This window comes from Rattus norvegicus, chromosome 9 (assembly GCF_021556685.1).
Source record: "Rattus norvegicus strain SHRSP/BbbUtx chromosome 9, alternate assembly SHRSP_T2T, whole genome shotgun sequence".
Taxonomy (NCBI): Eukaryota; Metazoa; Chordata; class Mammalia; order Rodentia; family Muridae; genus Rattus; species Rattus norvegicus.
Window position 1 is genome coordinate 83,477,906 of NC_141542.1, and position 24,957 is coordinate 83,502,862.

At 38.4% G+C, this 24,957-nt stretch overlaps 1 protein-coding gene across 29 annotated transcripts in view; it reads right to left on the bottom strand.

Moving 5' to 3' along the window:
* The window catches only part of Kansl1l (KAT8 regulatory NSL complex subunit 1-like), a 105,913-nt gene extending 83,733 nt beyond the window's left edge, over window positions 1-22,180 (bottom strand). For all 29 annotated transcript variants that reach the window (XR_015628789.1, XR_015628788.1, XR_015628793.1 and 26 more), the window contains exons 1-2: window positions 22,011-22,180; window positions 4,290-5,409 (exon numbers count right to left, since the gene is read on the bottom strand). Coding sequence is in view for 18 of the 29 variants with exons in the window: in NM_001431333.1 (NP_001418262.1) it covers window positions 4,290-5,380 (1,091 nt within the window). In the remaining 11 variants the exon portion in view is untranslated. The remainder of the gene's footprint in view (window positions 1-4,289; window positions 5,410-22,010) is intronic.
* Between the last annotated feature and the right edge of the window lie 2,777 nt (window positions 22,181-24,957).

The window sequence follows — 24,957 nt, forward strand, 5'->3', positions numbered from 1 at the left end:
GGACAGCAACAACTACCTCCCATGGTTATTGACAGAACTAAATGAGATGTCACATATAATTAACTAGCAAAATAGCAGCCTGAAAGATAAATCCTGCATAGTGACTGCCCTAGTTGCCACATCCAAGCAAATTTCAGTTATAGTGACATCATAACATCAAGAGACAGGGATGATCACTTTGCTTCCCATTTTACTCATTATAAAAACAAATGTACTACTTCTATATTGAGTAATAAAAACAACTTTGTTTCTAATGCTATAATAATGATCCATTTTGGGGAATTTGAAAAAATGGCAGACTATTTTTAACCAAAATGTCACGGTTATATTCAGGAAGTTGTATCAATTAAGGAACATTATTAAACCCCAAGAAATGTCAAACTATGTTCCATGTGACTATTTAAATTCAAGTCAAATTAAATTGAAAACTCAGTTCTTCTTAGCAGATCATCAGATACTGCAGATGAAATAATCCGTGTTTTCTATCTACTTTGTTATAGTTCCATGTGAATAGAGATTATGCATTGAAGTACTATTATATTCTCTCATTAAACAAAACCCTAGCCCTTCAAAGGCATGCTTACAATCCCAGCAGTTAGGAAGCACAAGCAAGATTATAAAGAGTTCAAGGCCATCTTCGGCTACACAATGAGTTCAAATCAGGCCTGGGCTGTCTAAGACCAATCTCTACTCTACCTTCTATGAAGTAACATAACACTTTACATGTACTCACAAATTCACAAAGCCAACGAGGATCATCCCATGAAATTTCTTAAGGGTTCAAGCTTTAATTACATTCAAGAATAGGAAAAAATGCTTACTTATTATGCCTGATTAGTATTTCTATTCCCATGTATAAGTTTTCCACAAATTGTAAAGTAACTTACGTTTAAATAGTATGTGCAGTATTCCATATCCATAGATACCATAACATCTGCAGATTCAACCAATCACAAATTATAACCACTGAGACCTCAGTAGCTGTATGATACCTATCATATACCAAACATACAGAACATTTCTATCATCTCTGACACTGCTTCCACATGAACAGGGAGAGGGTTTTCCCCTGCTATCCCTGATACAACACAGTCTAACAATTATTTACATTGTTTTAAGTATAATTAATCATAGATGGTCTGAAGTACACAAGAGAATGTCATAGGTCCACATACTATGCCATCTTATAAAATAGAATAACATAAACTTTGTGAATTGAAGTATTTACAGAAGATCCTGAGGCTGACACTTGGCATAGCTGACTCACACATAAGACTTAAGAAATAAAACATTTTACGGTACCATTATCTCAGATTTCAAGTCCTTTTATAGAGCTATTGCAATAAAAACATTATAGGATTATAGGACTGTTATAAAACAGACACACTGAGCCAAGTGTAATGCACACCTTTACTGCCAGCATTGAGAGGGAGAGGAAGGTATTTCTGTGTGGATTAGAGGGCAGTATGGTCTACATAGTGAGCTCAGAAAACTAGTCTGTCTCTGTCTCTGTCTCTCTGTCTCTGTCTCTGTCTCTGTCTCTCTCTCTCACACACACACACACACACACACACACACACATACACACATACACATTGGTGAACAGAACTGAAAAGCCAGCTATAACTCCACATACAGACATCTGATTTTTGACAAAGAAACCAAAAATATACACTGAAGAAAGGACATCTTCAAGAAATGGTGTTGGCTAAACTGGATAGCTGCATTTACAAGAATAAAAATGGATCACACTATCATCCTGCACAAAACTCAACTCTAAATGGATCTAAGACCTCAAAGTAAGACCAGATACCCTGAACTTGACAAAAACAGAAACATGACAGAAGAGGAAGTGGGCAACAGTCTTGGACTAAAATTGGCACAGATTTTCTGAACAGGCTGCCAATGGCACAGGCCTTAAGAACAACAATGGGACCTCATAAAGCTAAAAAGCTTCAGTACTGAGCAAAGGACACCATCATTCAAGAAAAGTAGCAGCCTACGGAAGGGGGAGAGAATTTTTAACCAATTGTAATCTGCTAAATGATTAGTTTCAATAATATATACACACACAAACATACACACACACATATATATGTGTGTATATATATATATGGAGAGAGAGAGAGAGAGAGAGAGAGAGAGAGAGAGAGAGAGAGAGAAACACTGAACATCAGAAAAATAACCCAATGAAAAAACTGGGGTTCATACCAGAGAGTTCTCACAAGAGGAACTGTAATGACTGAAAAAACACTATTAAAAATGTTCAACATCCTTATCCATCAAGGAAGTACAAATTAAAACTATTTATCCCAGTCAGAATGGCCATGATCAATAACAAACGGCAGCATGTGCTGGCAAGAATGTAGGGAAAAGGGCACATTTAATCCCTGCTGATAGAGATGCAAATTGATATAGCCATTACGAAAATCAGAGTGGTAGTTCCTGCAGAAGCTAGAAATAGATCTTCCACAAGATCTAGGCACACCACTCTTGGGAACGTGCTCATCCATCCACGTTCTTTATAGCAGAAACTGGAAATAGCCTAGATATTCAGCAAGTGATGAATGGGTAATAAATTTGTGGTGCATTTATTTATTTATTCAGTTTTTAAGGAAAAAGTGGTGAAATTTTCAGATAAATTGATGCAGCTAACAGCCACCACTGGGGTAATCTAGGCCAAAAAGACAAATATTCCATGTTTTCTCTTATATCTGGATGTCAGCTTTTGTGTTTTAGATATGTTTCAATATGAATAACCACAGAGGTTAAGAAGCTAGTGAAGAACCAGGGAAGAGGAGGAGATCTTCAAACCAAGGACTAACTAGAGTCTAGTGTTATAAAGGGCCAAAATAGGAGGATTAAATTGAGGAAGAAGGAAAGGCAGGGTAAAGGTGGGAATATGGAGAAAGACAACACTGAAGGCCTTTTAAAAAGCCACATAGAAACATTGTAGAGGTTTCCAAACATACATATATGAGAGGAATTTAAACAGAGTCAACATATAATGGAAGAGAATGCCCCAACCAGGCATAACACCAAGTAAAACCTCCAGTGCCAGGAATGGGTTACACCTTTTAAATCATTGGCCAAAGGAGCCCCACAGATAGGCCCCTTCCCCAACGCTATTGGTTACTCTCCATTAACATGATGGTTTAAGGCATTACTGCTGAAGACACACATATATCATCAAACTTGTAGGAATCAAGCTGGCATACAACGAGAAGCTTCACCCCCACTTACTGACTCATGGTGCAGGAAGGTACTTTGCATGCTACTGGAGGAGAAAAGTTATGATCAATCGCATCTGGCTACAAACTTTGCTTCATACAACAAACCTGAAAGACATACTGGTGCAGTGGTGGCATACCATGGAACCCAAACATGACACTGCTAACGTGGCCAAGAACCTGAGACTAGCTGGGTGACAGGTCTAGGTGAAAACCTCCTATTCCGTTAAATGAAATGACTCCTATAATCTGCTATACCTAGGGCAGACTATCACTCAGCCCTCCATAGGAAAGCTTCCTCTTGCAGTCAGTGGTAGCTAATAAATCGATGCACAACTGGACAATGTGGACACAGTGAGATACTTTCGAGCACTCAGCCCTAAGTGGGATGTCTTTGTCAGAACATTTCCCTTAAGGCTCAGAGATCTATGTGAGACAGAAAGATTATGGTAGATGATTCTAAAGAAAACAGTTCTTCTTAGAGACACACCTCACAGAAATTGTGACGATAAACACAAGACTCCACAGATTCAGACAAAGTCCCAGCACTGAGGACAAGATACAACGTCCCACTCTAACCAAGAACCTATTTGCAATGGATTAATAGTTTCTGAAAAGCAGGACACCATGGTGTTGACGTGTGTGTGTGTGTGTGTGTGTGTGTGTGTGTGTGTGTGTGCGCGCGCGCGCGCGCGCGCGGCCCCCCCATGCTTTTTGGGTTATTTTGATAAATTTTTGTCTTCTTTTTTTCAGGATTTTTTTTGTTTTTCGTTTAATTGTTGTTTCTTCTGTTTTCTTTATTTTTTTGAGAGAAAGAAAGACCATGAAGTTGGGTGATAAAGAGTGGGGAAGATCTGGGAAGGTCCTGAGGGAAGAAGAATGTTAAAATATATTGTATGGAAAAAAGAAGTAAAACATTTTTAAAATTCACTAGTGTTTTGTAACTTAAAGATAATGGCAGTATAATTTTAGAAAACATAATTTCTTATGACATATCTTGAAACCAATAGAATTGCTACATATGGAGAACAGGAGAAAATCCAGTAATTGTACACTTACACTGCCACATTTTTTCTAATGGTATATTCATCCAACTCGTCATCTGAGCTGCTATCGGTGGCATCAGAATCCAGACCCTCTTCAACATGAGACAACAGCCCTGTAGCAGACAGTGCAAATCTTTGGATTTCTGCAGCTGTACATTGAGAAAAGCCATTGTTTGTGTCATCCCAGAACTTATTCTCTGAAGCCAAGATGTTGACTTCTGGCTTAATTTCAGTGTGTTCAAGTAAACTATTACTCAAGACTGTTGTGGGTTCATGAAAGATCTTCATTGTGGGCAGCTGATGTTTCATAGAAAATTTCATCTGTTGACCATAGTGCTTAACAACATGCTTCGCCAGGAGCATCTGCAAGTGTTTCTGAGTTCTTCTAGCCTGGCTAAGTAAACTTTTCTGTTTACTCACACAGTGAAGTAAACGAGCATTCACTTCTTCCTCTTTCTCAGCAGCGGAGGAACTAGCAGGCACATCTGAGTGACTAGGTCCAATTTTCTTTTGAGTACATTGCAATAAACCCTTTTTAATCTTAGTATCAGTGAATTTATCCAAAAGTGCATTCTTTTGGTACCATTTACAGTTTTGCAGATGTACTTTATCTACATTAGCGTCTTTGGTGAGATTTGAATCCAAAACAATTTGTATATCTTTCATGCACTGGCTTGTGGTATCTGAGAGTTCCTTTTTGATGATCTCATTCTCAGAATGAGAATGGCAGATCTTACTGAGCTGAACGCTGCTGCCATTACACAGGGCGTTTTTCAGCTTGCAGCAGTTGGACTCCATTACTTTCTTTTGGTTATAATTCTCATTATACTTATTTAGTGTTGAATTAGAACTCATTAAAAGAACTGTCTGAAAATGTTTTGAAGCCTGAGGGGAGGTAAAATGTTTTAAATTCACAAAATTAGTATTTAGCGTCGGTTCAGGAGTCGGAAATCCCAGCATCTGAGAGAAGGTGTCTCCTCCCTTAAGCTTTTCATCTACAGCTCTCGGACTTTCCATGCACAGCATCTTGTCAGATTCCATGGTATTTGGCAAAGATGAAAAGCAGATACCCTTTGTTGTTGCCTCCTTCAGAGCTGGGGTCATGGCGAATCCTGGAGATAATTACTGGAAGCCTAAAATTACATAAAAAATACATGATCAAACGTCTAGGAACCAAAAGCTTGATGCTTACACTTTTGCCAAGGGCAACTTTTATGTTTGATGTTTCTGATTAAAATGAGCAAGGCCCCAAAGAGTTCCTTTATCTCTCCACTTCCCACATTATCTCAATAATAAGCTGTTATTCTCCACTCTGGTGGTGAGTCTAATAGTCATAATTCCAATTAAAGTTGCACAGTACTAGACCAGAGAAATACTCAGTGGGATAGCACTGGTACAGAGAGCCCATGTGAGATCCGGGTTTTATCTACAGCAGCACCAAAAAAGAAAAAATGCACTTGGACACTGTCCTAGTAAGGGTTGATAACAAATACATGTGCAAGGACATCTCACAATCACATCATCGACAGTGTTTAGTGACAGTCAAGGAAAAAACTCACAACTTTGAATCTCCTAATCAAACTTGAAGATGTGATTCAATCTCACAATTACAGGAATACTTCTTTATAAAACAACAGCACTTTCTAAAATGAAGTTCCACCTGGGATGTTTTCAACTTCAACAGTAATAACTACAGTAACATATGCTCAACAGACTGTCGATATGTACACCTAAGTGAATGCAAAACATGAGTTCAGAGTCGTTAAAAGTAATGGGGCAGTCAGAAACTGCATGATCTGAGGCATGTTCCTAAAAATGTATCTACAATATTTCTCCACTCTCACAAACACACGCTTATTAATTATCACTGTAGAATGTATTCCTCCTACCTAGTAAATAGGGAAAACCATGTCAGATGACCAATAAAGATCACTTCAAACTTCAAAAGAATGAAGCCCTGACAACATATGTGCTGACAATACCGAAAAGGCAATCTAGTACCACTAAGTCTTTCCATCAGCAAACTTACTGAAAAACTTTATGGAAATAACTAATTTAAATTTGTAATGATACTTAAGGCACTGGAACTATTACACTCCATAACTTTTTCAACACACATGGCACATTGTTAATATTATGTGCACCGAGATGTTGGCTACAACTGTATGTTTTCATTTTAATTTTCCCCAAAACTTTCAGAAAGAAGACTTTTCACAATGAAGAAAAAGTATAAAAATTTATTTGTTAGAAAAGAAAAAAAAAAGCACAGAGGATTAACAGCAAACACCCAAGTAGACAGTATCTACAACACATAACAGAGGTCTGAATACATAGGATACAGTTTTTAAAGCTACAAATATGTAAAGGACACAGTAATAGCACATGTAGATAATAATGTCTAAATGACCATTTACATCTCCTTGATCACAGTGGTAAGAAATGTCTATCAGCAAAGCAAAAGTCCAAGTGTCCATACACCAAACTGACAAAATGATTCAACTCTGAAATAGCACTTATGGTGAAAAAATAAGCAAGCAAAATTCCTCACATCTACTGAGGCCACAAACTGGTTGAATAATTTGTACATAATATAGAAAATATACTTATCACAGCTATATGAGAAATGGTTCTAATAGCAAAACACTAATCCAAAACAACTCAGACATAAAACAAAAGAGGAAAGATTAATAAAACATATTGGAATAATCTATTGAAGAGTATCAATATGGGAAGACTTTTAAAACTAATGGAAAGAAGAAAAATGAACAGTGTAGGTATGCACATGCACACACACACACGTTAGTTTATATCATAAAATATAGCACAAACATAAAAGCATATCATCTATACGAATGTAAGTGCTTATATACTTAATAAAAAGTGAACTAGAAAAATACCTACCATACCCATAACAGTAGTTACATCAAGTTCCATGAAAGAGAAGTAAGAGTAATGGTTTAAGAGGCTTTTCATTTTCATTATAAATTTTATGACTTGGGAAAAAAGGAGCAAATGTAAACTGACCAAATGTTAGTTAATGGTTAACTAGGTGATAAAATACAGATGTTTGTGTATATACACATTGTGTGTTTATAGACACACACACATTTTATAATCTCTCAATATCAAATGTGTTTAGAGTCTGCCTTCAAACTTGAATTATCCCAAAATATACTTCTGTGTAACTAAGCAATGATTTCTAGTATAATAGACTCGTGTTCATACTAAATATTAAAAGAGAAATTAAAATAACAAGACTTTTGTTTGAAATTCACTCTGCTTTTAATGGAAATAGAAAAATAATTACAGAACATCAGGGACATAATGTAGAGCTGGCTCAGTGGTTAAGAGCACTTGCTCTCGACAGGAACTGTTTTCTGTTCCCAGCACCCACGCTGGCCAATTCACTGGCTTTGAACTCCAGCTCCAGGGGATCTAAAGCCCTTCTTCTGGCATCTGACAGTGCCCCCACACATATCTCTCTCTCTCTCTCTCTCTCTCTCTCTCTCTCTCTCTCTCTCACACACACACACACACACACACACACACACACACACACACACACACACACACGAATATATGTATATGAATATTCATGTGTGTGAAGATTAAAAAAACATTGGGGCAAAAAATCCAAATCCTTCAAGATTTAAATGATAAGTTGATCAAGTAATTTACATCTACCTTCCTATGTAGTAGTCAAGAAAGATCTACAATAACATTTCTATCTCTTACCCCTCTTACCCCAGTCACATTTCTCGCAAACGTTTAAACAAGATGTTAAGGCTATAATCAGAGTGGTTTGCAGCAGAGACCGTAAAGTAAAGTATCCTGAAGCAAGAGTCCTGGGTGAAGATGAGGGGAGAGCTCCAAGGAAGCCGAGTAGGGCCGTTAAGGAATAGAACAGAGAGAAGGAAATGCAAAGATTAAAGTGGCTAAGGACCATCTGTGGTACAAAATGATAGACAACCTGTGACAGCTCTGCACTCTACTTCCAAAACAGCCCTAATACAGAGCCAAACAAAAACAACAACAGAAGCAAACACACCCAAATGGTCCTAAGAATCATCTATTGCTATCTAAATGGGCAAAATCTTGCTTCCTGAGTATAGACTGAGTGGTATACTCCAGGTGACTAAATCTAGCAGAAATAATAGACTATGACTTCTTAGATTAAGATAATGATGAGACTGAAACTCCCTTCTTACTGCCCTTTCCCCCTTAGTAACGAAGCTAACTGCTCGTCTGGGAGCTGGACTGACCATATGGCAAAGAGATGACACCCACAGGTGGCTTGTGAGTAATCAGATTCTTCCCCAGTCAAGCCGGGAGAGGACCGCAGCACCTGCTAACCTGATTAAAGCTGATGAGAGACCTCAAGAGAGCCAAGACAAAGAAGCTGCAAAATAAGGTTTTAGAAAACTAGAGAGCTTCTGTTACCCAGGAACAGATAACTACCTTTTAAGTCATTTTTATATTTGAGATTATAACATGACTGTATCTTATAGTGCCATAAAGACTTTTAGATTATAGTCTTCTAGCTAAAATACAACCCCTATTTAAAATGCCCATGAGGTTCTTCTGTGCACTATTCCCAAATGTATCCTTATTTGAAAACAAAAAACCAAAGCAGAAATGTCTCCGTGATGTATAACTAAAAGAAACGCATGAAAATATCTGTATCTCTCTTAAATAGAAAGGCATTCACTTGTATGCATTATGGTTTTAGTATAACATATAAGTGATTTACTTTAATTCTTTAAATTTTATACACATACATGATTTAATTGTCTGAATATTTTCCAATTGACAATAATTCTAAAATACCACTTTTGCCTATTTGCATAGTTTCGTAAAGTATTGTCATAACTTATTTAATTATTAGCTCTTACAAACTCTAGTAATGCTTAGCCTGCTACTTTCCTATTATATGAAAAAACAATGTGACCAGCAGACACACTATAAATATCTGCTGACTAAATGAGTAGTCAGCTCTGTATTTACAATGAAATCTAAAATTACCATTTTCATGGCCTACAGAGTTCTACATTATCAGGTCTCTCGCCTGTTTCATCTTCTACAGTTTTCTCCATGGATTAAGACACTCCAGGAACACTGGGCTTCGTGTTAACCAACTGAGAGTACTTGTTATTTTCTAAGTATGAAAACTGCTCTGATTAGATGAATCACCGCCTTCATTCACCTTGCTGAGCTAAGGTCTCCATTAAAGCCCGACCCTGGCCAATGGATTTAAAACAGCTCTGCTCCTCCTATGACTGCCTTACTGTTCTCCACATGGCACTACACCCTCAGATGCTCTTTACACTCTGGGAAGGAATACAGTTTAGGGCAGGGTTTTGTTTTTTCAATTTTATTTTATGTTATGTGTGCTTTACTTGCATGTATGCCTATGTACCGTGTGTGTAGCGCCTGTGGAAGCCAGAAGAGGGTGTCTGATCCCTGTCAGCTGCCATGTAGACAATAGGAAATGAGCGTGGGTCCTTTGGAAGATCAGTGAACATTATTAACCACTAGGCCATCACTCTATCCTCTAAAGGCAAGTTTAGCCTATGTGCTAAACTCCCACACTAAAATATTGCTTGGCTAATGTACCTGCACTGTATTTGTTACACAAGTTCATGAACTAGTGGTTCAACTCTATGCAGTAGAACCTTGCCTTGACTTCCTGACAAGCCTGTCTGTCTCTGATTGATCATTCTGTCTCTCCAGCCTAAACCCAGGGATTACACAGACACACTACCATAACCATCGCAGGTCATCAAAATACATTTGAAGCACATTTTCAAATGTGTTTCAGGACTGATATAGTGATAACCAGTAAAAATATCTATTACTATTTTAACAGTGACTGCACAATTACAGCACTATACAAACAGGATAATGTGACCCAATCAAGTATGGCATATTTCATGAACTCAAGGCAGGTTCAACATTTTTTTAACCAATCACTGAAATTCCCCATATCAAAGTTTAAAAAAAAACAAACAGGATCTCATATAGTAAAAGCATTTCACAGAATGTAAAATTCACTTATAAAGAAAAAAAACTGAAATTTAGGATAAAGGAAAGAAATTCCTTAACTCAGCAAAAATCATGAAAGTCTACAGTTTATATCTTGATAGTGTCTTTCCCCAAAACTGAGAATGAAGAAAATATTCTCATCATCCATTTTTAGTGTCATTCTAGAAGAGCTACTATGTACCTATGTCAAGAAAGGAAGGGCAAACATTAGAAAATAAACCTCGCCATCAACACATCATTATTTCTACATAGAAAATCTCAAGGAATCTACAAAAAAAAAGTTCTAGAACATTCATCCTAACAAGCACTGAGTCAGGCTACAGACACAGTCAAAATATTAAACCATTTGTACTTCCTAACCACAGATGTGAAAAGCCAGACCAGACATAGAAAAATTGAAAACAGTAATAACTCCAATGTTTCCTGGATGGCTAATCTTGGTTGTCACCCTAACTACATCTGGGGGCAATTAAAACCTAAGACGGGCACACCTGTGAAGGATTTTCTTGATTCTATCATTTGAGGTGGGAAGACCCACCCTAAATCAGAGGCATGCTTCTGGTTGCAGCCTACATAAAAGGACCTGGAAGAAGCTTTGGCATTTTGCTTGCTTTGCCCTCATTCTGGCGGAAAGCTCATCTTCCCTGCTGTTGCTGAGTAATTCTTTTGCTGGTACTAGAACCGACTTTGTCCTGATTCCAACACAGCCAGGACAACACACCAGCTGAGACGTCCAACCTTATGGGCTGAAAAGCTAATGCATTCTTGGCCGGTCCATTGGGAGACCACTGTTCACATAGCTAGAACACAACCTGTAAGTCACTCTGATAAGTTCCTTTTCTTTTCAGACTATTGGCTCTGTTCATCTAAAGAACTCTAATGCACCTCCCAAAAGAACAATTCTAATAACGCCTCCAAACATACTTAGCAGAATTAGCACATCTCCACGATAAAGATTAGTATGCACCAGGGCCCTGAGTTCCACTTCTAGTCATAACAAAACAAATTTGACAAAATGTGCATGATCCATACACTGAGAAAACACTGATATAAAACACAAACAATACCCAGATGACTTCCATAAATACATTGCACTCATGGGAGCCACTCCCCAACATTGCTATGATCTTACTCTCTTCGAAATGACTTGTGAAATTAAACATAATTTCAACCAAACTTTGGAAGAATTTCTATTGACACGGACAAACTGACTAAAATGATTTACAGTCAAAAGAACTAAAATAGCCAAAAATAATTCTGAAAAAGAACAAATTTGAAGAACTCACACTGTGTACTGACATTTGGTTAAGGACAATGCTTTACCAGCTAAGGATAAGCAAACAGAAAACAGGAAAGAAAACAGATCAGAAATATGCCACTACACACATGCGATATTTTGGGAAGCTCACAATTTGCTGTAGAGAAAAAAATGAATCTCAACACATACCTCATACCATGTATGAAAATGGTTAGACCCATGTAAAAGCTAGAACTCTTAAAAACATCTAAGAGGGAAAAGAGAAAGAAAATTTTTGTAGTATTTTATTACTGGATTTTTTTAAGATATGACACCAAAAGAAAAAAATTAACTGAACTTTCTCAAAGCTAAGTAAGCACTAAATACAACAACCTTTTGATTATCTGCCTATCTACCGCTCTATCAATCTATTTATTTGTTTATTCATTTTGAAGATATAGTCTCACTATGTATCTATGGTTAGCCAGGAACTCTGTAAGTAGACCAGGCTAGACTCAAATTTACAGAGAAATGCCTGCCTCTGCCTTTTAAGTTCTAGGATTAAAAACATGTGAAACCAAACCCAGCCAATTAAATATTTAAAACAGTAGTTGTAAATAACTGAGTTGTCATTAATTCATGTTAACTCTGAATGATGGCTCCAATCATTATACAAACTTTAATTAATTTATTCTTAGTTGAATATACTTCATTAACATACAAAATAGATGATTGAGTAAAGGCAAAATACACAAAGCCTTGTCACTTTAAAAGCACACAATAATGAACAATTCTGTAAATTTACCTTATGTTCACTCTTCAGTTTAATACAATCACGATTACCTTGTAGAACTTAAATGTGTATCCTGTGCTTTGGACGTCAACTTTAGAAAGGCAGTAAGACACTAACTACAAATTAAACCATCTGTTCTTCACTAAGAATATTACAATCAGCTACACCACACACCTTTTTCATAATGGTTATGAAAGATAGCTAGAAAACTATCATTTAAAAATGAAAATTAAATGTACAAATCACAGACTTTAGTCAACTTGCTTTATTAAAAGCAGAAAAAAAACAGTCACTAAGTCATAAAATAATTGTCTGCCTTAGGTAGAAGCTTGAGTCTTAAGTCATAAAATAATTGTCTGCCTTAGGTAGAAGCTTGAGTCTTTATCTCCATGTAATATATATATATATATATATATATATATATATATATATATATGTGTGTGTGTGTGTATATATATATATATATTCATTCTAAAATTCAACAATTCATTTGAAACTTTCATAGGTAAACATGAATACTATCCTAAATACTAGAAAGATGCAGCAAACAAGGCAAGAGTTCTACCCTCACATAGTGTATAGAGGAACATGCTAGAGAGAGAAGGGAGGGAGAGTGAGAGAATTTATTTTAAATATAAAGTATCTTTATATTTTTAAAAAGCTACATTCATGTGAAAAATGGCTATAAAATGTGTTGATTTCAATTCTATTTGAATAATTGGTCACCCATTAGTGGAACTGTTTGGGAAGGATTAGGAGGTGTGCCATTGGGAACAAGTTTTAAGGTTTCAAAAGCCTTTGCTATCCCAAGTGGGATCTGTCTATATTTTGCTTGTGGATAGAGATGTGAGCTCCTAGCAACTGCTCAGTATCTGCTGCTTGCTGCCATGCTCCCCCTGTGGAACACCAAGAAGGTCAGAAACTCAAATACTCTGGAACCATGAGCTCCAAATTAAATTCTTTTATAACTTGCCTACGTCATGATGTCTTATCACAGCAATAGAAAAGTAACTAAGACAATGAGTAGATCAAATATCTAGTAAATAAAGGTTCTATAAGTGTTTATCACATCTGAAGTCTAGAGCATGTTTATACTGGCACCAGCAAAAATTTGGATGTGTGGTTGCAGGTAGGCTTCTCAAGGCTTCCTGGTGATATCTGCTCTAAGATCTCAAACAATGACAAGCTAAGAAGCACCTAGGATGTATGCCTTCCCCTCAAAATATAAGTACAGGAAGTTTAGTGCAAGAATAAGCTTGATGTGCTTATGGGGAAAACATAGTAAACTATGCCTATGACTGCAGAAAGAATAGAAAAAATAAGACCAGAGTAGTAGATAAAGCCAGACCACTGACTTTATACTTAGGCTGAAGCAGAGTTATTAGAAATTTATATGAGGAAATAACTTGATTTGATTGATTTGGAAGGAAAGAAGGGGAGGGAGAAAGGGAAGACGGAGGAAGAGAAAGAAGCAGGCCAGCAGGTTCACTCACTCTGGCTGTCCTATAGAAAAGACTTTGAATGCAGAGGAACCAGGGATGCAGTCACTGAATCAATGCGAGCCAAACTGGTTGCTTGGAGGTATTAATAAGAATGAGGAAAAGTCAATTTAAATATATTCCAAAGTAGAGTCAACAAAACTTTTGATGACCAATGTTTTGCTGGGCTTAAGAGGAAAAAAGAAACCAAAAAATAACCCTTAGCTTCAGCTTAAGTATAAAGTCAGTGGTCTGGCTATATCTACTACTCTGGCCTTGATTTTTCTATTCTTTCTGCAGCCATCATGTTCTAGGCAGTTTACTTTTTTTTTTTTCTCAGCAAATGCATGGTCAGTGGTGATATTTTTGAAACAGACTTGGGAACCTTTTTTTTAAGTACTGGGGCATTTTATGTTTGAAGTATGCATCAGTCACCCAAGTGGAGTCAGACAAACAAGTGTAGAGTTCAAATGAGAGGTCATAATTAGAGACAGGACTTGGAGAAGTCATGAATATAAATAGTATTTAAAGCCAAGGACCAGGAGTTTACCTAGGCAGAGGGTAGGAACAAGGGAAAGGAGCCAGAACCAAGACTAGGGAGTGTAGTAGTGTTTATATGAAAGGGAGGACAGGCCCCAAAGGACAATGAAAATATCTTTAGTAAGAAACATCAAAATTCAGCAGTACAATCAAGACAACCACCTACTCAAAAGTATACAATACAAGGGCAAGCAAGCACAGGAAAAGTTACCAGGTATATTACTTTCTAAGAAAGCTGTTGAAAAGCTTCCTGGGTTTTGTTTTTGGTTGTGTACTCTAAATTAAAGACACACCAAGCTCCAGTCTGCTCTAGCTTTCAGCCTCCACATGCTTTTCATGGTTTATGTGCAAGCATGGTTTATGTAATAAACTTAATGTGTCTGAACAAAGCTCTCAATAAAAAAGACATATCAAAAGAAAATTCCAAATTGAAAAAAAAAAAAAGGAGAAGAAAAAAATTAAAAGCAAAAAAGCCAGCATAACAAAAATCTGAAATGTGGAACATTATGGGATAGTTATAGAAAGAGAAAATGTATGTAATGGAAACAATAAAAGAAAAGAAACCACAGAAGTAATAAATATGACTAATAATTTCCCCAACTTATGTGAGACACCAAACCCCATATTTAGAGAAAATCCAGCAGAACGAACATCAAATCAATTCATATAATTTATGTTCCTTAATAAATTAAACACTGTGTTCAAGTATTACATGAAATTGTTACTGTATAATAGTATGTTCATAACAAGTAATATATTTAAAATTATATACTAAAATTTCTTATAACATTTGCATGTATGTGTGGTGCAGTTATCTTTTTTTTTTTTTTTTTTTTTTAGAGCTGGGGACCAAACCCAGGGCCTTGCGCTTCCTAGGTAAGCACTCTACCACTGAGCTAAATCCCCAGCCCCGTGGTGCAGTTGTCAAACCTGATCTCACGAGTACTAGGAAAGCTCTCTATGACTTAGAGCTATACCAACAAACCTTAGTTTTAGAGACAGGTTCTTACATGTAGCACTGAATGGCCTCAAATTCATAGTTTTCCTGCATCAACCTGCATAGTTTACCTAGTTGGCCTCCAACTCACAGAGAGCCTCCTACCCTCACTCTCTAGTGCTGGGATTAAAGGCACGCACCACCACCTGACTTTTTTTTAATAGAATTTTCTTAATAAGGCTGTATGTAATCTTTATATGTAGAAAATCTTCAAAAGTCCAGTTTCTTTACCACAGTCTTAATGTAGCAAGAGCCTCATTTCAAATGCTCAAGTGTGTGATGAGGGTAAAACATAGTTGCATAAATAACCAGGAATCAACCATTATCTGCAAATTTTCAATCCACAAATTTATCTTACCAAATATATGTAGGCACCTGCAGTAGTGGCAACATAGAGAAAACAAATTCCAACAATTATCTAAAAAGTATGCTGATCACTTTCTAACTACAGGCATAATAGGGTGGAGAGATTTAATCCTAGGTAAATCTAGAAATGTCTAATACAAAAAAACTGCATTCTATAATTCCAGATATGACTACTATTGGTAAGGAATATTTATTTTGAGTACATCCTAGATACTCAAGTATAATGTCACACTTTCCTAAAAAGTTTAGTCTAATGACCTCGAAGGGGGAAAACTGTTTTGGAAAAATAAACTTTCTCTTGTGAAAGACACACACTCAGATATCAAACTAATAGGATTTTAAAGTAAATACTATAAGCTTTGAAAGTGTTTGAAAGAGAGCAACTACACAGTCTTATTCTCTGCTAGGGAAAGAGTATTTGATAATCCAAAATCCAATTCTATTTCATTTCACAAGTTTTTCACCTTCTATTTCAGTTTAAATTCTTTTAAAAAAAAAGTTATTAATACCTTGGCAGACAGAAATTTTATGGTTCTGTGAATGACATTACAAAAGCTTATCACAAAACCATTATAAACACTCTGTCAAGTAAATAACCTTTCAACAAACAACCCGGATCCAAATAACTGCTCTTTGAAAACCCAGAAGTCACAGAAGACTTTTACAGATGAGAAAAAACTCATAACTTAGATAAGAAACACGTCACAGCCATGCTTTACTTCTTTAGTGCATCCTAACTTCACCATTATAGAACCAAATCCATCCATGAAAAAGAGCAAACTGGATTGCACTTAGTCTACATCATAAATCCTAAAATTTTAGTCTACAATGTAATCCAAAGAACATTCACTGAGATTGAGTTTAATGATTCGAAAATTGTACTATTACAAATGCAAGGCTTTGCCTTGTCCCCAGGATGTTTTTATTAGTTGCTTAAGCTGTACTTTTAAGATTCATAGCACATTTATATCTAGGAGTCTAGCATGAACTAAATGTAATCCAACCTCTGGAGATCATGAAACATAGCAAAAGCACTTATCCTTCAAAACCTGCATTTCCATAGTGAGATAACTTTCAAGACAATTACTATTGAGTTGGTTCACTCAGTAATCAAACCTTTACAGCTAATAAGTAACTTATATCAAATGATTCTGGACGTTTCCTGAAAGAAAATTACAATCTAGCCCTTTAAATACTACCCAGTCCTAATACCTTCAAACTTGAATCTGATAATCCAGATAAGAACCACTGTTCCTCCTATAAAATGAATATTAAAATCTGACTTCCTACCCTTATATTGCTTCAAATTTTTGTTATGCTCTATATTCTAGAATGCATGCAAACATTCCATATTGTCTTTGGAAAATATTCTCTCCAGCTTTACTCCCAAACATTAAATTTACTTTTAACTGTAATTTTAATTTTGATAAATCCTATTCTCTTACATACAGAGTATAAGGTGCACATTCACCTATTTAAAAAACAAAACAAACAACCAAAAAAAAAAAAAAAAACTCTACCAAAAGTACTTGAAAGCGCCAAAGCTTATTCCCACATATAGGACTTAACTATTTCATGAAGTTGGCCCAAGCTAATAAAGAAAAGTAACTAACCAAATGGAGCTTTGTTTTGTTTTGTTTTGTTTTGTTTTGTTTTTTTTGTTTTTGTCTTTACATTTAGTTAGCATGTGGCGGGGTGATCAGAGGACAATTAGTGGAAGTAGGCGGTTGTCTCCTTCCACTACTCATGTTGCAGGGATCCAGCCCAGTCAGACTGTGGCAAACACCGATACTAAATGAGTCATCTCACTGGGCCAAGTTGGGCTTTTAAACACTGCTAAAAATGTAAGAGAATTCAATTTTTCTGACTTGTTCATATAAAAGCAAAGATGCAATGTAAAACACTAAGGAGCATGAGTTCATAGCGGCTGAATTTTTATCTCACAGAACTATGAGAACTGGGCTGAAGGGATGGCTCAGGCATTAATAGTACATATCAACCCCAACACCCAGTAGGTCAGCCAGTCACCTGTACCTCCATCCCCAGGAGACCCCACACCCTCTTCTGCCTATCAGACACTGCACTCACACAAACCCACACACTCAGATAGTCGCACCATTTTTTAAAAAAAAGTTTTAAAGTAACAAAAAAATAGGAATTAATGAAAGCCCAAATGCAAAGTATAGCGTATTTCCAGATTTCTTTATGTGCTTCTTTTAGAGGAATTCTCTGTTTGTCACAGAAAACTCTGCAGTACTTTGGCATGGGCTGAATATAGCTAGCTCAACACTCTGTAGTCTATGATGTTTATAAGAGCTTCTTCTACTTTGAAAACTATGCCTAAAAAGGAACTCTCTTTGAAGACTAAAGGAATTTAATTAAAGATAAAGCCACTTGGGTGGCCACATAACAGATCAAACAGCTCATACTTGAAGCAGAATTATTACTATTCTGCTGTAAGTGCATGACTCATAAGAATGTAAATGAAGTTTTCCCTATGTACATCAATTTGAATGCAGAAATTTGCATTTAAAAGTGCATTATCACACATTTGCTCAGGCTATTCATTTGGGGAATTTAAAGTCACACAGCTCAACACTGATGAAAGATCTACTACCAAGTACGGTTTTCAGTTTTGTTTTTTTAAACTTCTAAAGACATACCTAAGAATTCTGGGCATTATAGAGCTTAAAAGAGAACTTGAAACATTGCAAAATTCATGAGTGATCTAAAATATTAACAAATTTTAAATGTTATAAATAGCTGAACTTTTGTATCAATATAGAAATGAGTGGTTTTGAAGAAATAAAAATAACATTTAGTATGCAAATTTTCCTTTGTGGCCAAGTAAAATCCCAACATGAAAGAGAAACTAAAAGATAAGTTACAGGGTAGGTAGTGTTGACTACAGTGACTTCCAAGCTGACCCAGGTCAAATAGGGACATCCTGTCTTCAAAAGAAGAAAAAGAAAAAGAATCCATTATGAATTATCCTCAATTTTCATTATACATTGTCAACTGGCAAGTATGGTATCATTTTTACTAACATGTTTGCGTTTTTATCTTTCATGACTAGGCAAGAAAAAAAATCTGTGTAATGTTCATTTAGTGCATCATTTCAGAGAAAATGGAGAAAAATTTAGAAAATTATATAGTTTTTCTCTTTCTAAGATACTGCATAAAGTATGAAAGATAATATTCTAGTTATTTTGTATGAGTTTTCTATTATAGTACTGTAATGAAGTAATGGCTTTTAGAACAGATAGAACACACATTAGTTATAAACTGGTTGCTAATTTCCCACTGTCATTTGCATTACAAAGCGGTCTCATTCTTTGCTGTAACAGTTTAATAAACTCTGCCAACACCAACCTTAAAGACAGTCCTAAACCTAAAGGAAGCAACTTTCTACTCCTTCAACTGACACCTAATATAGTAAAGACAGACAAAGGTAAAGGAACAAGACATGTCTAAACCCAAGAAAGGCATCATGAAAGCAAGAATAGCTTGCTGCATGTAGCGTTTCTAAGGAACGCCACAGGCAGAAACAAGTGGGCTGTTAAGAACAGTCAGGGACAATTCACAGAACTGTAAACACCATCCTCTTCTTATTTGTCTAACACAGAGTCTACAAGAGAAATTACAATGACCAGGATTTGAAATGTTCACAGTAGCTCCTTGGAAGAGTGATAAGTGAGTAAAGAGGACCCAAGTGGATAAGCGACGATACAAGCAGAAAAAGTAGATGGGACATTTTGGGTGTGCCATGCCAAGACAATGGGAAGTTACCTACTGGAACGTTTAATAGGAAACTATCAAGACCAGTGAGGCCTTAAGGAACAAGTACCCAAACAGCTCAATCAATTACTACATTAACAACCATGTACCCCTAAAAAAAAAAAAAAAATTTCCTAACTGCTCATCGTTTAAAAAACAAAGAAAGAAAGAAAGTTAAAATATTAGCACCCAATTGGCAAGTCTTTATTGTACATCCACTATGAAGCCATTTTCTCTCAAGTACCTAACAGTAAGTTAGGAAATGCCCACAGAGAAGTGGTAGTGGGGAAGCAGAATGCGAATTAAAACAAGATTTGCCCCATCAAGCCAAACCTGGGTGATAAACACGGATATGATAGGAGATACATTCATACCTCTATGAGTATGATACCACATGCTCAAAATTGGGGAGTCATAAGAGCATAAAAACTTTAAAAAGCGGCTCAGATTCAGTAACTCCTCTCCTACAAATCTAAGGGGGGGAAGGGGAGTATACTATTTCAAAGATTTGTGTAATAACTTACACAAAATATTAGAAAAACCCAAACATCTGCCAATAGGAAAAACTTAAAATATACTCAAACGATGAAACGTTAAACAGTTATTAAAATCATTTTCAGAGAATATTAATGTTTTTTAATAATATTTAATGTTTCTGCTTTTAAATTAACTGAAAACGTCTGATCTCCGGTTTTAGGTTAAATTACACATAGATGATAGAAAAATAGAGAAATACAAAGCTTTCCAGGCAATTTTATAATAACGTGTAAGAAAAGTAGCAGCTGTTATTTGGAAAGATACCTATTACCAAGATCTTGTAAAAGTGTGCTATTACTGGCCAAGATTACAAGTTTCACCTTTAAGAAAATTATTCTAGAAAGGTTGAGAAAGGGGAGTAACAATTTCTGTAGATCAAAACTATAAAGAAGTGATGGCAGACCTTGACAGTGAATCATCTTTAAAAACGTGAAGAGAAACTTAATCATAAAGTTAGGCACTGGCTCCTATAATGTCAGTTCTAAAGGGTCCTGGACTACACAGCAAGTCCAGAGGCCAACCTGGTTAAATGGCCAGAAACTAAACAAAAAGTGCAACAGATCTGACGAAAATCAAATATATCTTATTTCACGGCTTATTCTTAAAATTCCGAAAATATGCTGGCTTTGTTTAAAACTGAGGTTTTGTTATACCACCACATTACGTGGTGATTTTCGCTCACTAACACAAAGCACGTGATCTTCATTACGCTCTTTTAAGGCAGAGACTGTATTACGAAACGGTTTTCCAGAGGAAACAGATGTATCAGCAAGGCTGTGACTTGCCCAAGGAAACAGCTAGTTAGCTTTCTGGAAACCCCAGAAATCAACCACCGGCATTATTAAACAATCTGCGTTCCACACCTGCGCTTTTTTTCTTCCTCCACTGTCAAATTATTTTTAGAGCTACTTCTACCCTCAAATCCTGCCTGTTTTGCTAGCTGTGCTCAGTAACAGGTTCGGGAAAGTTATGTTACTAACTTGCCCGGTCCAATCAGGATCTAAAAACCTTTCTACAGACACAAAGTTAAACTATTAAAGGCGGTGACTGCCAATCTTTTTTAGTCTCTCCAGCAGTTAGTGCGTCCAAGTTGGAGGGAATCAAAGCCAGAAGGCGACTCCCACAACTCCAATCTCCCGGGAACCCGCGAAGGGAACAGCAGGGACAGGGAACCGCGACCGCCCCTTCTGCGGGTGCACCGAGGACGCCCGCGCAGCGCTTGCCCCTTGCAAGGTCCAGCCCAACAACTCCTTCCCCGATTCGACACCACACAACACCGTCGTCCTGCATTTATTTCTTCCTACCAAACACTACTTTTCTTTTGCAAAGCCAGTCCTCTCCTCTCTTGGGCACAAGCTGCAACATCAACTCGGACCCGTTACCTTTCAGTAAACCACAACAACCCCTTCCACCCCAAACAATTCTAAAGGTCAAACCCATAACGGCCCAAAATAAGAAGAAATAAATGTCGCCGCTAGCCAGTCAAGCTCCGAGTTATGGAAAGCTCCCCACCGAGCTCCCCACACCCGCCGGAGAGGCGCGGCAGCTCCAGGATTGGGGGCGGGGGAGGCGGGGGGCGTGCCCAAGAAAAACCACGTGTTCCGACTTCTGCGCACGCGCCGGCCAAAACAAAAGGGAGGCCTGCCAAGCCCCGCCCCTCCCACGTGACTGGCGTCCAGGCCCGCCCCCTGCCCCGCCCTCCCCCCCCCGCCGTATCTGCCAAGGCTGTTAGGTTTAGCCGTTTAAATTTGGCTGCGGTCCGACCCCTGCCCCAAAGCACGGTCCTGTGCCGGGGCCCGCAGTCCAACGGCCAGCAGGATTCGGGGTGCAAAGGGGACTGCCCGGCGGACGCCGAGCCCGCGAGTCCACCCGGCGGTCTTCTCCGCTCTTCCCGCCCCGCGCCGCCGCCGTGCCCCGCCGAGGAGACCCACCCCCCTCAGCCCGCCGCAGCGACGCCGGCCACTCGCCTGCTGGGGCGCCCTGGCTGCCCTCCGCCGCCGCACCTTCGGTCCGGCCGTGGTGGGGGCCGCCGAGGCGATCTCTAGCTGTCCGCCCGCCTCCCCCCACCCGGGGCGCCGCCGACTCGTCTCCAGAGCGCGCCCCGCTCCCGCCCCGGCTGACGCCGCCGCCGCGGTTTAACAGTCCGCCCGCTGCCCGCAGCTCTGGGCGCTCGGGGGACGGAACCCTAGGGCGGAGGGAGGGGAGTGGGGGGAGGGCGGGGCCCGGCGCCGGCCAATGGCAGCGGGGGAGGGGCGCGCCATGCAAATGAGACGGGCGGCGGGGAAACCCCGGCGGGGGCGGGGCCGCGGAAGCGGCTGGGAGCGTTCTGAAAGCCGCCTGAGCGCGATGGCCGAACTCTGCTGGCTCCGAGTGCGTTCCGCCCCGCCGCTGCCCCGCGCTCTCTCCACCCCGGCGCCAGCCCGCAAAAGTCACTCCGCCTGCCGTGCTGCGGGGCGCTGCGGTTTCTCTAAGTCTGTGACAGAAAAATAAGACCCGGAAACTCTGGGCTCGCAGGGCCGTCCGGGCCAGGTCGAGGGCTGCTAATCCTCGACCCTCCAAGCTTTTGCTTGTATTGGTTCCAGAAGCTCGGATCCCAAGTCATACACCCTGTCGGACCTCTGCAGGACCTTAAAAATAGGTGGCAGACCTGCCTTGGATACATTTGAGTTAGTTTAGGATTAAGGAGCGCTGCAGTTAACTCTCGTCTGCGGTAGTGCAGACCAGCGGGATTTTATATAGAAACAGTTGACTAGAGACAAAAACATCTCTGCGAGTCTTGCACCTGGCCCAGCTCGCAGCTCACCACCCTTAAGCGCACGCGGGCATTTCCCCAGGCTAGAACTTGATGCTTGAGAAAAAAAAAAAGATAACCTAAATATAGCTCCTTAGATAATAGATTAGACGCTTTGCTAAGCAGATTTTCACTAGAATGCTTTAGGAAGTGGCAAGGCACTAGAAATTTTAGATCGATATATCATTTCTACCTTATGTGTTTGGAAGGGCTTACAGTGTAGGGCTATAGCAGACGTGTAATAAAGAAGCAATACTTAAGACATTACCAGAATTGAAAGTCAACTGCTCTTTCTTTTTCTAGTACATGAATACATAGCTGAAATAATTTTTATGATGAACTTGCCTTCAGTGGGAAAAAGTTATGAAAATTACTCAGAACCATAATTGCTCAATAGGGGTCAAGGATAGCATTCCAGAAAATAGATTTGCCTTGATTCAATTAAAAATCATGGACTAACAATGAGTTGGAGGAAAAAAATTAGACATCTACTGGGTATTTGTCATATTCAAAGGGATGAGTAAAACACTTAAAAAATGTGGTAGGGTCTGGAGTGATGGTACAAACCTTTAATCCCAGGCAGGGCTGGACTAGCCTAGTCTACACGGTTAGTTCAAGGATAGCCAGAGCGACATACTGAGACCCCTGTCTAAAAACAAAAACAAAATAGCCATTTGAGAAGTCAAAAATAATCCAGCAGTTCTAAGATCCTGTATTCACCTGAGCATTCAGTTTAAAGGCTTCACATACACACACACACACACACACACACACACACACACACACACACACACACACACACACAAAGGAGGAAAGCACCAATAACTCAGAAAACAGTACCCTTAAGTGGAGGTGATATGCACCCACTATTGGAGTAGAAAACAACACTGTTTCCTACATTGTTAAATCATAGACAAGAAAGGACCTTTGCCTAGCATGCATGAGGGAAGCCTGGGAGGCCCTGCATTCTTTCTATATCTAGCATAGTAATGAGTGATGGGGAATTCAAATTTAAAGCTGTGGTAATTATAGAGCCTAAAGGTTACTTTGTTCCTGTGCAGTAATTGTTTATTACCAAAGCAAAATTCAAATGTGTAAGTTAGCCAAATGTGTACTGAAAATATATCTGTGATATTCATACTCATAAATGAGATAAAGCATCAGAGTGCCTGTATTTGCAAAGTATAGTAAGCTTTGCAAAATACATAGAAATCCACAACAAGCTTTTAATTATGCTATCTGATTCACCAAACAGGGTAGGAAATAGGTCGTTTTACAACACTCGGGGTAATTCTTGGGTCTTGTAGCTAGCCTCAGTCTGCCAGACTGTGTAGACCTTACATAGATATTCCAAGCTATAAAACCATCATATATGTAACAGTTTCCTCTTTAATATTCAATTTCATGATACTTCAAAAGTAATAAGAAGAGAATGTTTAATACGATGGCCTGGAAATGGATTTAAAAAAAAAAAAGCACAAAGAAGAAAACTCTGATTTCTGTAGCCTGCAGTTTGTATTTATGAAATGGCACTGCACAGAGGATATTTTAGCTCAATTACTCACTAAGCACATTGTTCCTTAACACTGAACACTATTCTAAAGCATGTTTTCTGCTCCATGTAATATTAAGTGTGCCACTTTTCCAGAGACCTTGGAATACCTTAAGTTTTAAAAATTGATATTCTAAGTCATTTGTTAAATATTTTCCCATTTTACTTAGCAAAATCCTGAAAGAATTCATGTACTCTTAAAAATCAAGTATCTATTATTTTAAAGGTGCATTAAAAGAAATCTGGTTTCTAAGAAAAAATAGATTATTGGTTAATAAAAGGGGGCAGAGAGAGAGGGAGGGCAGAGAGAGACAGAGACAGAGACAGAGAGACAGAGGCAGAGAGAGGTAAAAATCCAGCAACATCAAGGAGAAGAGAAGGGCACAGTTCTTGCTGACATAATTATGGCCTGACCGGAAGCCCTCAAAAGCACCCAGGTAAGCAGTATTGCCACGATTTCATGAGATAAAGCCGGCACTGGCATCCACTCAGTCACTTCTTCCACTCAGGAAACACTGCTGCAGCACTTAAGATCCAGCTGACACCATGATAAATGCTAGAGATAGAGATC